Consider the following 18,155-nt stretch of genomic DNA (forward strand, 5'->3'; position numbering starts at 1 on the left):
CTGAGATGAAAGGTTCCAGGTGCTGTGTCCTGGTGCTTATGTGATGAGGGACTCTACTGACTGAAACATTTCTTCAGCTCCCAAGTGTTAGGACTGTTTCTGGACTTCTGGAGGCTGTCAGATGGCAGAAACCCCAGCTAAATTGACTTAAGCCAAAGGGAAAAACAGGGCAGCCAGGACTGGAAGCTAGATTCAAGAATTCAGAACAAGACAATGTTCCTACACTGGCATAGGCACCAAGTATGACCTATGGTATTAAGTTGAACAGAGGTCCAATTCTTTAAGCATCTCTTTGCAGAACCTTTTGTTTTCACCAACTCCTCTTCTCTTGGCAGTTGTAGTGTCCTAATGCTAAGTCTGAAGATACCTACACTTACAGTAATGGGGCAGGAGGAAGAGTCAGATGTGGCTGAACAGAGGCAGAGATTTCCTTTGATCTGCAAGTGGTCAGATTTTGGGGTCATAAGAACTGTTGTAACTGTTCAATCATATCTGAATGGTTTAAGAGTATGCCTGAACTTCAAAAAAGCTTAAACCTATTTCTCGATTTTTGAGACAGGGTTTCTGAGTGGCCCCAGCTGTCCCTGAAATCAGGATCCACCTGCCTCTGCTCCCACTCCCTCTTTAACCCCTAGCACTGGGATTAAAGGTGTGTACCACCACAAGTGGCTAAAGCTTAAGTTGAAAACTGGCAATGGGCTAGATATACTTAGGGGCCCTGTTTGCAGGTTACATGTTCCTCCCTTCTGAAGATAAGTTTTGCTTTATAACCCATGCCAACCTTGAACTAACAATCTTACTGGCCCAGGCTCTTGAGTTTGGGTTTGCATAAATGTATTATTTTGTCAGTTAAAATTACTAAAAAAAAAAAAAAAAAAAAAAAGCCATTCCTTGTCTAACTCTTTTCACCAAGTCAACATCAGAGTATAGATGGCATAACCTATGACACAAACCTAGGCTCTAATATTAGTCTGCGTGTAGTACAACCCACTCCCGATGGTGTCACTGTCAACAGAACACAAGCTTAAACACAAAAGAACACACGTCCAAGAGACAAAGTAACCAATGTGTAAGGTAAGCAGAACTACATTTTAAAATAACAGTAAAATACAGGCTTTACTGTTGTCATCATGGGTTGTACTTAATTGTATGAGCTCTACTTTCGTGAATGAAAACACCACTGATGTCCACAGATGAGAGAGATTTTGTGTTATCACCACCATCAATTTTTAGCTCAGTTGCAATTATATGAAACTTCATTTGATATATAGTCCATCACTGACCAAAATATCACACCGGTGCATGACTCCAGTAAGGCTGTCTCTGGAGTTGCAGCCCCTTTTCCACACCCTTAAAAAGAATTCTGACTTCCTGTTTTTATCACACTGGTTCTTGTTAGTCATTTATTTATATAATTTATTTCAAGTGCATTTTATCACACTAGGAGAGAAGCATAAGCAAGCAGCGCTGGCAGGAATTTTTTCTTTTGTGTTTTATTTATATATACTTAGCAATATTGTGTTTTAAAAAATCTAGACCATGAACACGTTTTACTGCTTCAGTTTAAGAACCCCAAGCCAAATAAAAAGAGCAGCATGAAAAGCAGCATGCTGGTTACTTCCAGGACAACACAAAAAGATCAAATGCAACAGCGTAGGAAGATGATCACTTCCCCTTTTCCAGAAATCACAATTCCTTCAAATAAAGAAATGTGGACCATGTGCCATATTGAATTGATATTTATTTCAGGACATGCCATGTCAAAATAAAACAAAAGAGTCAATCCTTGCTTTTAACAATAATATGTATTATAAAAGCACTTTACAACTCTATCCCATGTTTAAGTATAAGTTATAGGTATGTGGGCTAATGATTATCTGAAAGTATTTCTCTATTCAGATCCATAATCCAAGTGCTCTCCAAGTGTTACAAGGTGACAGTACGTGGAGGTGGAGGGCAGGGACGGGAGTCGAGTCGGGAGTCGGGTTTTCCAGTCAGGGATTTTGTTGCAATGAGGAGGTGAGGAAGTAGGAAGTTATTTGTTACCTTTTCATCTTTATACTGTGTTAAGTAATGCTTACAACATAAACTCCGCAGGCTTCTTCTGAGCTAGAACTCAGAATTTTTTTCCCCTGCAAATAATGTATTTACAAATGTGTTTATTAACTTACACAGCAATCTCACAATAACTAGTAAAGATTAAAAGGGTGCACTCCTAGTATATTTGTTTGCAATGTTTGGGGAAATACATATTGCCATGGTGATGAAGCTCTAAATATTCAACAAAACACCTAAAAATTTAGAAGTGAAAAAAAAAAAAAGGCAAAGAAATAAATATCACCAAAGGAAAAAAAAGATTAATTGTAGCTTAAATACAAAACTAAATTGCTAGTTAACTTATTTATATAGATCTAATAAAAAGCAAAAACAGCTTGAAAGACCCAACATTTAAAAAATGCTAAAAAATAAGGCATAAATCTGCATTATAGTGACTTATTTCCATTCTTCCCTTCCCCTCTTGATGCTTTCTCTGACCTGCCTCTAGGGACTTCCAAGGAAATGATTTCCATATTCAAATCGGAACCAATGTCCAGAGCAGAAGGTGTTTACTATTCTATTCTGTGAGGGTATTAGTTGGTAAGCTTTAGATATTATTTCTACTAGATACAGCAGTTTTCTTCATGTCAAACTGATATTCTGCTGGTTCTTAAAGGAAACTGATTTTTACAATGCCTTGTTTATGTAGCATTTTTGGGAAAAGAAACCCAAGCGAAATCTATTGCTTTAAAAGGTGGTGGTATTTTTTTTTTTTTTAAAGACAGTATTTTGACAATTAAAAAATTTGGGGAGAACTTCTAGAACTTTTATAATTTCACCATGACTAAACAAGTATTAAAAAACAGTTCAGAAGTACTTTTCTCTCCCAGAGTCTAGTAAAGCTCATGTGACAGGGGCACCTGTTCTGATCAGAAATAAATGTTATGTTCCTTTACCTGTAAGCACTCAGTAAACTGATTAGGACTCATTTTGAAGACATACCAGAACCCTTTCCTTACTCAAGCAATGCCCATCGTGATAGCAACAATTGAGCTCTGACATCAACGAAGGTCTAAGTAATTTTTATCAGTGCTCAAGAATAATTTTGGACATTATAGCTCATGGCTGGGAGCTAAAAGGTATCTGTAAAACTATGGATAATTCCAAAGGGCTTGGTTATACTGCTGTTTGCCATCTCTTGTTTGGGGAAAGTAAGAACAGGGAATGGGAGAAGAGGAGGCAAGAAAAGTTGGGAGACAGCAAGAAGGTAGGCAGATGATGCTGTGAACACACTGCTCTTTAACAAGCCACACACACACTGCTGAGATTTTCATCATTTTAAAGTACATTATCATAACATTAAAAAGGGAAAAAATGTTAAGAAAATGTATCTAATCCTCAAAGTTATCACGAGTATGCTGGAATTGTTTGGCTTTTAAAAAATATAAATAATGAAGACACTGACTTTTTTGTGCTTGTGAAGCTAATAGATCATCTCCATGAAACAGGCAGCAATGATGAATTGCAATACGTTATTACTGAAGGGAAAAGGTTCAAGCCAATATTCACACTGCAGTCAATGAAAGAGTATGGGGCCAAAGCAGTGAGCTTCTGCAGAAGGGTTGAAAGATGCCAGGGGGATTAGCAGGAACAGCCGCCTTCACTGACTGGTTGATCCTGAGGCTTTTCCAGTTTTATGTCAATCACTGAAACAAAAGTTAAGGAGTTGTATGCAAAAGTTCAGTCCTAACTCTGTTGAACTGACTTCCCTGACAAGCCCCTTATACTTCTATTTGATTTCAGAACATATTCAGTCATAGTCATCCCATTCATATTCTGTTTTCCAGGACAGGGTTTCTGTGTAACTGCCTTGGCTGTCCAGGAGCTCATGCTGTAGATCAGGCTGGCCTCAAACTCAGAGATCCACCTGCCTCTGCCTCTGGAGTGCTGGAATAAAGATACTTGTGTCACCAGGTGTATCTTTTATAATGCAACAAAATTCAATGAAATATGAGCCATATTTATGTAATCTATTCTAAGAAAATTATTCTGTATGAACAAAAAACTATATGAAGACAACATTTTTTAAAAGAATTATATATAGTGTTTGCCATACCGTACAAAATAATTCAAATAAGGGGAAATTTTTAATTTAAAATGTTACTCCAAGTCAGTAGAACTTATTATGTTATTAAAATACTTAGAAATAAGAATCATTGAATACAGAGTGTCATGAAGTCTTCACCTTAATAAATGTGTTTTTAAGAAAAAACAAGATAAATAGAATAAAAATGTCCAATCATTAAACCTATTTCATTATATCTTGTTTCTAAAATAAGAAGCTATAATACAGTTCCATTCTGAGTTATTTCTTATGCCAAGTCTGGGGAAATCTGGGATTCAAAATGCAACTTCAGGAGACAGGATTTTATACTTTTTCACATATTAAATAGCAAGTGAGGAAGCTAGGAAGCAAGGTTTCAGCAGCTCAGGGTGCTTGGTGCTCTTCAGAGGATCTGAGTTCAGTTCTGAGCACTCACACTAGGTGGCTCACAGCTATCTGAAACTCCAGCTCCAGGGGACCGGATGGCCTCTTCTGGATGTTGTGGGCATGCATGCACAGTCTTTAGGGAGGAAAGGAGCAGCAGGCTTAAAGCTGAGCCTAGTCATCAGCGTGCTTCACAGGCAAGTCACCCTGTGCAAACCCCATTACCACACAATATATTTTTCTGGTACATTAATCTTTGTACTCAGATGGTGAAGGGTCAGAAGCTTTGGGCCAGCCTGAAATCAAGACTGTTTCAAGACAAAAACCAAACTAGACGAAACAAACCCTACCCTACCACATCCTCACAGAAAGGATAAGGGGCAGATGAGGAAACAAAACAAAATCTGAACTATAGTAAGAAGCCAGGTCCATCTGGATAACCAGGCCTAACTTGCTGCAGAAACCCTGAGTTTATGTGCATCCAAGACACCAATTTCTACATTCAAGGTAATAGCTAACTATGACAGTTAATCTTGGTCAGCAATTTGACTAAATTCATCACATCCAGGAGATAAACTTCTGAGTGTTTGAGAACATTTCCAGAGATATCCGAGGTGGGAAGATCCACACTGGATATGGGTGACGTCCTTTCATGGGCTGGGGTCCTGGACTAAATAACAAAAAGAGCAGAGACCAGCATCCACCTTTGCTTCCTGACTGCAGAAGCAACAGGACCAGCTGCCTCATGATCTTGAGTAAGTTACTCTGCTGCTGCATCTTCCCCACCATGGTAGGTGGGCCATACCCTTAAACAGTGAGATAAAACAAACCCTTCCTCCCTCAGCTGCTTGTGTCAGGTGTTCTGTCCCACAATAACTAACAAGCCACAAAGTATGGCTCCAAAGAATAGTAGTAACAGCACATGTTTGTTGTCAGCTTTTTTTTTTTGGTTTTGTATTTTTTTGGAGACAGGGTCTTTCTACATAGACCTAGATGTCCTAGAATTCACTGTGCAGACTAAGCTCCCCTCAAATTTAAAGAGATCTGCCCACTTCTGCTTTCCCAGTGTTGGGTTAAAAGCATGTGCCACCATGCTTGGCTAGTCAACAAAATTGTCTTAAAAAGCAAAAAGGATACTGTCTTCTCTGCTTCTGTCCTGTGTGCTTTCCATCCCAGGCAAAGCTGCAGCAACACGCCGGAAAAGCTGTGAGAAGAGAAGGTACTTAGTAAGCCGACGACCACAGGATATCAACTAGGCTATTCCTCACTTAGATGACAGAATCAAGAAAGCAAATTAAGATCTTAAGATAAATGATAGTAAAGATTTGTTACTGTCATCTTACAGATACTCTACAGCCAAAGGTATACATATGTATACATCCAACATTATTAGCATGCCAAAACATGTGTTTAATAGATCTGAAATTATATATAGTAAAACAGGAATAGGGCAAGGGAAATGTTGCTTTTCACATATACCAGACAGTAGATGCAAGGATACAGGAGAACTGTTCTGCTCCCAGACACTTTACCTACCTATTTTTACCCTGCAACCCCAAATTGATCTAATATGTAGACCTTATGCTTACCTGCCCTCTACCATTCCCACCCCTAATCTTACTAAAATCAAAGTCTACACCATACTATCTGTGGTTGTTTATCCTCAATAGTTACTGAAGTTAATAACTATACTATGCATTGAACAGTGTGAATTCTGCACAGTGGTGTAATCAACAGCTCTAAGTTCTCTAAGTCAATATCCTATTCAGGAAACAACAGAGAGCTTACACAGGCACCCTGACCTCATGGACTACACTCAATTCCGCACATCCAAGGCCCATAGGAATACTGCAAGTACTTCAACTGAAACAATTTGAGAAACAAACCCAACCAACAAAATAACACCATATGTAAAATCCCTAATGCAGTAAAAAGAACCCTACAGTAACAGCATTTAAGTGAAATAGACAAAACCCCAGAGAACTTAATGTAAGACTTATGTTCAAGATGCAGACAGCGGAACAAAACAGGTGATGCACGATATAACAGAAGGATTCAACAAAAACACTGAAGAAAAACCAATGTGAAATGCTAGAAAAATGTAATCAAAGTCAAATAAAAAGCTCAGTAACAGAATGGAATAAAGACAGGATAGAATACTTGAGCTTAAAGGAAACAACAATAGAAACAACAGCAGCACACAAACTCACGGAAACTAAACAACACAACTCAACAATGAGTGGGTCCTTGAAGAAATCAGGCAATAAAAAACATTCTTGGAATCAAATGAAAACATAACATATCAAATCCTTGAGATACAATAAAAGTATCTCTAAGAAGGAAGTTTATACCTCTAAGTGCCTACATGAAAAAAAACAGAGAAAATTTAAATAAGCAATTTAATGATGTGCCTTAAAGAACAAGAAGCCAAATTCTACATCAGTAGAAGGAAAAAAAAGAAATCACTAAGATCAGGGCAAAAATTAATGAAAGGGGACCAGCAACAAGCAATACAAAGAATCATCAAAACGGAGTTGGTTTTTTGAAAAGACAAACCTTTAGCCAAACTAACCCATAGGAAGGAGATCCACATTAATAAAATTAGGAAAATAAAAGTATCTTTGGAACGCAATAAAAAAAAAAACTTAAAAAAAAAAGAACACAAAGTACATTTGTGATGACTAAGTTGGCTTTATTACAGAGATGGCTCAATAATATCTAAACAATATTACATATTACATAAATGATTTCAAGGATAAAATTATATGGTTTTTTTTCTATAGATTTAAAAAAAAAAGGAAAAAGTTTTTGGTAAGATCCAACATCCCTTGGAATAGAAAGAACATTCTAGTATATGTCTAGAGCACATGTACAATCTTTTATCCAACATTCTATTAAAGGAGAAAAGTTCAAAGCATTTCTACTAAAAACCAGGTAAAAACCAAAGACAACCACTATTTCCACTCTTAGGCAATACAGTGCTGGAGTCTTAGCTACAGCAACAGGACAAGAGAAGCAAATAAAAGGGATACAAATAGGAAGAAATGAGTCAGCCTAGGATACAGGAAACTCTCAAAAGTGTGTCAGGATAGGCCTATTCATCCAATGATTATTTTGAAAAGTGTACCAAATAGAAAAGATATATAAAGTAAGATGATATCAGGCTAGAGATGCTCAGCAGCTAAGAATACTTGTTACCCTTGCAGGGGACTCAGGTCTGGTTCCTAGCACCTAGAGCTGTGGTTCACAACAACCAGTGACTCCAATTCCAGGGACCTGGCACTCTTTTGGTCCTTTTGGGCACTAGGCACTTACATACATACTTGCAGGGACAACATTCACACACATAAAACCTTTTAAATGTATTGTGATGACCTAAGCCTGAAATTTTAGTACCTGGGGAACCTAGAGGGTGAGACCCTATGCCTTACAGTTTCTATTGTAGTAAGCACCATGACCGGGTCATAAACTGCTTGGGGGAGAAAAGGGTTTATTTTATTTTCACTTCCACATGATAGTCCATCAACAAAGGAAGTCAAAGTAGAAACTCAGAGCAAAAACGTAGAGGCAGGAACTGATGCAGAGGTCATGGAGGGGTGGGTGCTGTTTACTAGATTACTCCTCATGGTTTGCTCAGCCTGTTTTCTTATAGCATCTAGACCCACAAGCTTAGGGGTGACATTACCCAGTGACTTGGACTTCTCACATCAATAAAAAAAATTTATCACAGGCTTGCCTACTAGCTAATCTAATGGATCAGTTTCTCAATTGCAGTTCCTTCTTCCAAAATGACTCTAGTTCATGTCAAGTTGAAAAAAACAAAAAACAAAAACAAAAACAAAAAAAAAAAAAAAAACCCAAACCTAGTTAGTACACTCAATCTTGGAAACAAACAAAACTAATAAAACAAAAAAAAATTTTAAATGGTCTGAGATTCTAATAAATCCAACCATTCCTCTATAATTTTGGCAAGTAAGATTTTGGCAGAGCCATGTTATAAAAAAACAGCTTGTAACGCACCCTCTCACAGAACCCCCACCCACCCAGGGAAAAAAAAAGACAAAAACAAAAGGAAAAAAACCCTCTCCTTTTGTATAAAGTTTAAATAGAGTGTACTTCCCCTTCCTCTCTCTCTCCCCCTTTCCTTTTCTGAGATAGGGTTTCTCTGTGTACCCTGATTGTCTTGAAACTTGCTTTGTAGACCAGTGTCCTCAAAAACTGTTGTTCTTCCTGTATTAGTCTTAACTACTAAATAATGAAATGAGAAAAACCTACCTTAAGACAATGAGGCAGGGATGTGATGAGAAAGTATGGAAGTTCAAAATTTTATACTCAGAAATATTGTAATCATAATGAATTTGTTGTTACCCTGTGTGCAATCTGGACAGTTTGGTAAGTATTTTCTCTTTTTACAAAAACTACGCCACATATTTTTTTCTTACTTTCTGAAGATACATTTTTAGGTCATGAATTCTAGTTGCTGTTGTTAACTGTAAGAAAACTTTACACTAAAAAATAGATTACTCAAAATTATTTCACATTTTTTAAGTCAGGAAAGAACACTCACCTGCTTTACATTGTATCCTGCTTTTGCACTGGTTTCAATAAACATAACATTCAGCTCTTTGGCTTTCCTCTCTCCCTCCTCAATTGACACTTGCCTATAGAAAAAAAATTGAAAAGACAAATTCTTATTTTTAAAAAATGAAACCATAAAACTATAAACAAAGTTCTACTGGTGCTGTTTATAGAAACTATTATTAGTTTGAAAACAAAACTGTGTGTAGCACACAAGAACTGTACATGTCTGTGTTTATGTGTATGCTGTATTTAGTTCTCTCCCCTAAGACTGGGAATTGAACTTAGGGTCTTACGCATGCTAGGCAAGAGCTCTACTAATGATAATGTACAGCTTACTGACTTTAAAAAAAAAAAAAAAACCTTCATTTATTTCATATGTATAGTGTTCCGCCTGCATATATGTCTTTTTACCACAAGCATGCCCAGTAATTGAGAGGCTTTCAGAAGAGGGCATTGGAATGAACCATGTGGGTGCTAAACCCATGTCCTCTGGAAGAGCAGCCAGTACTCTTAATCACTGAGTTATCTCTCCAGCCCCTTAATCAAATTATGTGTGTCTGTATACATGTGTGTAAAGAATTTCAGGCTAGGGGTGGCAGTGCATGTGTTTAAAATAACCCTTAGCTTCAATCACTTGATTTAAAAAACACTTATCTGTCCAAGTATGTATATGAAGACACATGTACAAATTTTTGCCTTTTATCACATGGATCCCAGGGATCACACAGCCTATCCAGCTTCATGGAAAGTGCCTTACCTCCTAAGCCATCACCAGTCTGCCCCTCTTTTTACTTTAAAAAAAGGAAGTTAGTTAGTGACTGAACTGCATGTAGTAGCTTATCCCTATAATCCTAAATATCAGGAAAGAGCAGAAGGATCTTGAGTTTGTCAAGGCCAGCCTGGTCTGTATGAGCTTTAGGAAAGCCTGGGTTTAAGAGTAAGGCCTTGACACAAATAGACACCCCAAACAAACAAATCTTAAGATTTCTACCATTGAGCTACATTACAACCTCATATCTGTCTCCAAAAGACAGATTGATTATTTTTCAACTATACTACTAGTTTAATCTTATTTCTGCCATTGGACAGATGTAGGCTTAACATCTCATCTCTCTACAACATCTTTTTACAAACAGACTACATTACAACATTTCAGCATGAGTTCATCACCTGAATTTCAATATCCAACTCATGAATGAATAAGTGATAAATAATAAAAGCTTTACTTACTAATTAAATAGCATGGTCAAGACTAAACCAGAAAGCATATGCAAAAACACCACTTAAGAATGCTGAAAGCTATTCACATGGAATCTACAGTGAATGTTAATACACTTTGCATCTTGTGACTTGAATGAGCTTTGCTCATTTGGTTACGGTATTACAATCAAGCTATTCATACTCAGCTAAATCTGGAACAACCACATGAACACATACAGACCACATTGCTGAATTATAATGAAATTATGTGACTGTTTACTAGAGGACTATAAGTATGTGTGTTTAATCATTAGGATTTTTTAAAAACACAGTTATTTGGGGTAGTCTGCTCCACTTATTAAACCTTAAAACATAAAGTATTTGCTAGCTTCATATGTAACAATTGTGTAAGAGTTGTTCATGGGCTCACACAAAAGAAGCTTAATTTTTATACTTATATTTCAGAAAACTCTCTAAAAAAATGAAATATTTCCTTTTCAAAAGCATTTTTTGTAAAAAAAAAAAAAAAAACACGTTGTTTAACAAAGAAGTTAAGCATTCAGAATTATTTCATACCTCTTATCAGCAAGATCTGTTTTATTTCCTACTAGCATGATGATGACATCACTTCCTCTTTCTGTTCTGACATCATCAATCCATTTTGTAGTTTGCTGGAATGAGTTAACATCTGGCATTGAGAGTGGACAGAAGGATTAGTGTTATTGAAAATGCCTCCCCCAGTGAAGGATACTTCCCACAAATACCCTGAAAGAGGGAAGGGGGACAGCACATTAAGACCCCATTTTTAATGTGCCTACAATGTAACTCCATTTTATCTTATTGCAACTGTCAGTGATCTAAACCAGTCTGAGGACAATAAAATCCTCAATATTCATTTTAGAGAAAAGTTTTTTCTTAACAATAACCAAACTATTGTAAAGCAGTACATAATTATAAAAATAAAGAGCTTTCTGATATTTAAGGACAGCTACAGCAGATAATAATAGTGTTACATTGCCACAATGCTTTTTTTGATCATTTATACCGTACATACCAAACATGACAAAGAAAGCATTTCAAAAGTATGTCAGCCAGGAAGTCCCAACACATCCGGAAAACTCATCAAGCCTTTCTACAGCTTTCAACACCGCTGTGCTTGCATTGCTTATTCAGTTTGTGATCACTTTAACCTTATTTAAATATCCTTTCTTTTGCTTCTACTGCCTCTTCCTGGGATTAAAGGTATGTGCCACCAGGCCTGGCACTTACGTTTATTTTGTTTTAGAATCTATGTGAAGTGACCTTAACGTCATTAGTTTGATACACCAGGCTCACTTCTAACTGAATTCACCCTTTCTAAATATCGGATTCTAGTTAAAATATTTTATTATTCTTTATATCAGCTAAAGTAATAAATTTAGTAGTATTTTAACCACATATGTGGAATTTTAAAAGAAAAACATGACAAGCTTCACTTGTTTTGGTTAAAGTAAACACAAACACTTTAAAGCTGCAAAACGGGTCAATGCATTATGATGAACATTATTTTTTTAAAACAAATAGCAACCTAAAGTAAAGCTGCAGGAGAAGACTGCAATAAAGCACATATCCAAAAAAGGTTTAAAAAAAAAAAGAAAGGAAGAAAACTACATCTCAGAATGTAATCTAATTTTGCCACTGTAAATTACTGTTTAGTAAGACTTCTGACTGAGCACACAAAAATGACTATTAATATTCTGACTAGTTCAAATGAGTTGTTTGTATGTGGCATTTTACAGGAGTCCAGGATACTATATAATCTTGGTTTTCCTATAAATTATGGACTTGTGTATGGAATAACGTTAAATATTGCCTTATAAGTGTAGTAAACAATTTACAAAGATAATTTCAACCAGAGAGCAGTCACCAATGCTCCATGGGAACTTATACTCATTTAAAAGACCAAAGGCATTCAGGTTTTGAAGAAAAGAAAAAAATGCTTTTATTTCCCATTAAATTTTCTTCTTAGAGAAAAATTAAAGCGTGATTTGTTACCAATGAAGAAAAAAATCGTTCATGAAATGCACACATTCAAACAAAAATGGCTAAAGAAACTGCACATCATGCTTCTCTGTCTTTCACTATGGAGAATGACTGAAAGAGGGAAGCAGAGAAAGTGCTAGCTGGCAGAAACTTTTAAGAGCATCAACAGAAGTCATGAAGGATCTGGAAAACTTGGCAACAGGCTTAAATACAGATTATTTTTGAAATCTGAGATAAACTAATGAATAATGTTCCTTTAACTATAATTATGGGATAGTTTATGGATAAGAGGAGACTATAAAATCCTTGAAATAGAATCATAACTGGATCCAAAAGACAATTTCTGAAGGTGAAAACATGGAGGCATAGATGGAGGCACAGACTTTGCTATTCTGTGATACAGTTTGCTACAATAAAATGTTTTTCATGCCAGTAAGGAAAACAAGCACAAGACAAAACAAGCATGCAGCTAAGGCTAAAGGTTGAAAGAAGATTAGAAATGCATAATCCCCCCACTCACTTGTGATATCATAAACAACAACTGCCACAGTGGAGTCACGAATGTAGCTAGGAATCAAGCTCCTGAACCGCTCTTGACCTGCTGTGTCCCATAATTGCAATCGCACCTAACAACAAAATCAGTCAAACAAGCGAGAAGAGTAAGAAGGGTCAACCCATTGCAGTGTACCTACTTGTGATATCGTAAACTACTACGGCTGCAGCAGAGTCACGGATGTAACTGGGAATGAGGCTACGGAATCGCTCCTGACCCGCAGTGTCCCACAGCTGCAGCCTGATCTGTGGGACGGGAAAAAGTAAATAAAAAAAACAAAGCAAAACAAAAACTCCAAAAAATAATACTTTAAAAAAAAAGTGATTTTTTTCTTTTTTTTTTTGGGTAAGATGAGTGGTAGACAACTCATGTAAAGGTTTAATGCAGAGGAATGAAAACAATATTTAAAAACTCCTTCCTGAAAAGGGAGCAGTACTACAAACTTGCCTGTTTGGAAGGTATAATCACTGAAAATGATTTAAAAAAGATTTCACAGAATAAGAAATAAGGCTTCCCCCACCCCCCCAGTAAGTCTGAATCCCAGTGTCTTCCAAATGATCAGAAGTATATGGCTGATGCTCAAACACTGAGCATAAGAGAGAATGAAGGTAAATGTTAGTAAGTTTTCTTGGTCATACAAAGCAGTTTCCAAGCTCAAGTTTTACAAAAAGCTATATTACATATAAAAGCATCCAAAAAATCACATATTCAGAAAAAATATTAGAGATGTTTAATATTTTAGGTGTATTAAATTATTCATTGTTTAAGTGATGATAGATATCTCTAAGAAGTGGACTAAAATATAAATTTCTTTTCAAACACTCGACAATATGGAAGATTAAAAATGAGAGATTTTTCCCCATTTAATTCTGACAAAGTTTTTAAGTTCACATACTACACAATCTTTCTGAATGACTTGACTAGTGTTCAAAAGCTAATATTCCTTCATAAAAATTCCTTTAATTCTTTTATAAATCTATCTGTTGTCCTTTTTTAAAATCAAGATTGTAAAATAAGCCTAAAGACGTCAGGGATTTGCAAACTAGCTCTGACTCTCTTGCTTTGGATGTTAAGAGTGACAAAATCAAGTCCAGAGTAAAGTAAATATTTTAGGACCTGATCTGGTGATCTCACTAAGCATTCCATGTTGATAACGACTGGCTAAGCTGTGGTCCTAGCTTTCTAGTCTGACGTGGTGCAGCAAACTGCACACTGAAAACATTACTCACGGTCCGATCCTCCAAGTACATTGTTTTTGATAAGAAGTCAATGCCAATTGTTGCCTATAAAACAAAACAAAAGAGTTATTAGCAAGTAATAATAGTTTGGTGTAGCCAGCAGTTTAGGATAACAAACGGGATTTATGAATGTGAAAGAAATAAATACAGACATAACTACACTTTAGCCAAGCAAGAAAGACCATGTCCAATGTCCTCTGTTTCCATGTACTAAGCACTTCCTTTGTGTTGACTCAAGGCCCTTTATGGGACCAACTCTCATCCTCATTCATAAAAGATAACTCATTCTCATACTGGTTTTTCTTATTTTGTAAAGAACAAGACAATGGAAATTTTTATATGTATATTTTTACAAGAATATTCACATATTTGAATACAAATCTTAGTCTAAGTATCTTAATGTTCCCCAGTCAGAATGGTTTTTATCTGTCCCATCAACAATTTTATAAAATTAATTTTATGTTGACAGAAATATAACCATGCCTAAACTTCCTACATAATGGCTTGTTCTGGTACCATAGACAGCCAGAGACTAATAAATATGATTTCCAAGGGAATATAATTCTTCTAATATGGAAGTAATATATTAAAGTAAAGAAACAATATTTTTTAATCTTTCAATGATAAGTATCTCCTGTGATTAAATACTGTGCTCCTGGTTAAATAAAGACTCTTAAAAGTCAAAAATTAGAAACAAAAGGTGAACATGAAGAAAGTCTAAATTAAATAGGAAGATAAATTAAAAGTAACTGGACACGGGGACTCAAGTGACAGCTCAGCAGTTAAGAGCAGTTCTCTTTCAGGGAAGCAGGCTCAATTCCCAGCCCTTACCTAGTGGTAGTTAACCATCTATAACTCCAGTTCCAGGGAATCTAATGCCCTATTCTGATGTCAATGTCACAAAGGTTACACATATATACATGTAAGCAAAACACATATAAAATAAAATGGATAGATTACATTTTAAAAGAAAAAAAAGCAGCTGTGTTGGCATGTCTCACTATCTACTGGTAAGTTATGTGAACTAGTTAGTCCACTGTAAGTTTCCTAAATCAGATGGCCTAAATCCTCTGACATCATAAGCTGAAATAAATTCTCAAAAAGGAATCTCAGACTTGGATAAGTTCTCTATTTAAAAAAATCTAGTATCACTTCCCATTCCCTCTCAGATGACAGTAAAAATAATTTTTCAATAGACTCTGAAAGAAGTAAACTGACTAATAAGGTTTGACTATGGGCAAGATCATTTTTATTTTGTATAATTTACACATTATACAAAAAAGCACTTTTATATCTATGACTCCATGTAAATAAATAAACTTTTAAAAACACTTTAGACATTTCTCCTAAAAAGAGATAAATTTAATAAAATGGCAAAAACAAAATACCTGGTAGGTGTTGTCAAAACTATCATACATGAATCTGGTGATCAAGGATGTCTTCCCAACTGAAATGAAAAAGAGAAATATGCTTAGTGAACATATTAAGTACATTAGGTTCCCAGGCACTGCTCAAAGAATTGCAGTTAAGTTAAATGGAAAATATATTCAATGGTTTTATTCAATGTTTGCTGACAGGACTGTCTTATTTAACAGATAATGGTTTCTTTTCACTAAAGGCACAGGCAAAGAGTATTTAGCTAAAAGTTAAGGAAAATACAGAGATAGGATAAAACAAAACAATAATGTTGCTATTCCAAAATCACAAAAAGCAAAAGCAGGTATTACTTGGGAACAATGTGAGGCGTGAATAAACAAACAAAACAAAACTCACACCATCTCATGCTCAATTTGTTAGTGAATCAAATCCAATAGGAGTAAAAAGCACCAAAAGACATGCAGTGTTGCAACGGGTTATCAGGGCTTTAAAAACTAACTTAAAAAAACTTTTATTGTTTTCTGCTATCTAATTTATCTATCTATCCGTCCATCCATCCATCCATCCATCCATCCATCCATCCATCCATCCATCTATCTACCTGAGTACACTGTAGCTGTCTTCAAACACTCCAGAAGAAAACATCTGATTCCATTACAGATGGTTGTGAGCCACCTTGTGGTTGCTGGGAACAGTCCTTTGATGGGTTACCAGGGCTTTAAGAACTAGACTGTTTTCTGAGTATACTGTAGCTATGTTCAGACACACCAGAAGAGGACATTGGATCCCATTACAAATGGTTGTGAGCCACCATGTGGTTGCTGGGAATTAGAGGGCAGTGCTCTTAATGGATGAACCATCTCTCTCTAGCCCTACAATTCTAATTTTTGCTAATAGCCCAGGCTGGCCTGAAACTCACTATGTAGCCTAGATTGGCCTTAAATTTCTGGCCATTCTCTTATCTCAGTCTCTGAAACAAGGAATTACAAGCATGGGCCACTATGTCTGTTTATAATTCAACTTTGCATTGGAATTTTTAGGAAAAGTGCCACTAGACTAATATAGTGAAATACTGGTGATTTTTAAAGGAATACATTTTCCAAGAACAAGAACCACATCTAATAACTTTCCTATTTCTCCAGTTACTTCACATAAATAAAACAAATTCAAGAGTGAGGTAGACCTGTGAGTTCAAGGTCAACCTAGCTACAATGAGTTTCAGGTGAGCCAGGGCTATATAGTGAGGCCCTGTCCCAAAAATATCAGAACAAAAAATAAGACAAATATAATAATTCTGTTAGAAAGGAACCAGGTTAATAAACTTCTCAAATGTTCCCCAAAATGTAAATATTTTGGGCAAAGATAAAAATCACACCCAGTCATTGACATTTTAGTATAATTTTAAATAATTTTTGTTTTTTAAAAATATATTTCAGCTTAAATTTGAGTATATGTGCCTGCACATGTATAGGAGGGATATATCCATGTAAGTGTGGGTGCCTACAAAGGTCACAGGCCACAAATTTACCAAGAACTGGAGACACTGGTAATTATCAACAACCCAAAATGGGTGCTAGGAACTGAACTCGGGTTGTTTACAAGAACAGTTTATATATTCTTAACCACTGAGACATTTCTCCAGCTCCAAAATAAATGGTTTTGTTTTTTGAGACAGGGTTTCTGTGTAGCCCTGGATATTCTGAAACTCCCTCTGTAGTCCAAGCTGGTCTAGAACAGAGATCTGTTTGCCTCTGCCTTCTGAGTGCTGGAATTAAAGGTGTGTACCACCACAGCTAGCAAAATAAGGAATCCTTAACAGCATGTGTAAGACCTCAATATTCAACACAACAGAATACTTTGAGAGAGAAAAAACAAAAACAAAAGTCTAAATAAATGGAAGGATATATTATATAGCTGGTTGCCCTTGTAGAAGAGGTTTGATTCCTAGCACCTACAAAGTGAATCCAGTTCCAGGAGATCTGTTTCTCTCTTCTGAACTCTGCAAGCCCCAGGCATGCACTTGGTACACAGACATACATGCAGGCAAAATATGCATACATAAAATATATAAGTAAATAAATAGATAACCAATGCTAAAAATGACTCCTTAAATCACACATGACTCAGCCCAGTCATAAAAGCCTTTTTTAAAACTACCAAATCAATTCTTAAGTTTATTTAGAAATACAAATTTTAGAATAAAGCAACCCTGATAGCAGCGAACAATTTCAAAATGGACTATGATAAACTACTGGAGTCCAGACAGTATGATACTGAATACTGGCTTAAAGACAGAAAAGCAGATCAATGGAACACTACTGGGTCCAGAAGTAGATAAAATTCTCTAGGCAGTTGAATAAACATCTCTGTTTCTCTGAAACAAAACTCTATTTCCTCTGATTCACACCCTCCCCCAAAGAGGCAGAGATCAAATTTTTATATTTTCCCTCCATCATAGTATCTCAAGAATAGTACAAGAAATTCAGGTTTTAAAAAGCACTTGTAGCTTAAACTACTTCCCTGAAATGAAACGAGATTATTTTGTCAGGCATGGTGGTGTGTGCCTTCATTTCCAGTTCTCAAGAGGCAGAAGCAGGTGGATGTCTGTAAGTCTGAAGCTACCCTGGTCTATACAGTGAGTTCTAGTATAGCCAGGGCT

The 18,155-nt window shown here is 36.1% G+C and overlaps 1 protein-coding gene across 2 annotated transcripts in view; it reads right to left on the reverse strand.

Annotated features, from left to right (window-relative positions):
* Positions 1-1,723: 1,723 nt before the first annotated feature.
* The window catches only part of RAB6A (RAB6A, member RAS oncogene family), a 34,538-nt gene continuing 18,106 nt past the window's right edge, over positions 1,724-18,155 (reverse strand). Inside the window, exons 2-8 of one of the 2 annotated variants that reach the window (XM_080912679.1) lie at positions 15,508-15,566; positions 14,111-14,164; positions 12,849-12,954; positions 10,883-10,994; positions 9,093-9,186; positions 5,663-5,729; positions 1,724-3,743 (exon numbers count right to left, since the gene is read on the reverse strand). In XM_080912679.1, coding sequence (XP_080768805.1) covers positions 3,679-3,743; positions 5,663-5,729; positions 9,093-9,186; positions 10,883-10,994; positions 12,849-12,954; positions 14,111-14,164; positions 15,508-15,566 — 557 coding nt within the window. In that variant the 3' untranslated portion in view covers positions 1,724-3,678. Of the gene's footprint in view, positions 3,744-5,662; positions 5,730-9,092; positions 9,187-10,882; positions 10,995-12,848; positions 12,955-13,020; positions 13,127-14,110; positions 14,165-15,507; positions 15,567-18,155 lie in introns of both variants that reach the window. The other variant, XM_080912680.1, reaches the window with a different exon arrangement.

Source organism: Micromys minutus (genome assembly GCF_963924665.1).
Source record: "Micromys minutus genome assembly, chromosome: 2".
In the NCBI taxonomy this organism is placed as follows: Eukaryota; Metazoa; Chordata; class Mammalia; order Rodentia; family Muridae; genus Micromys; species Micromys minutus.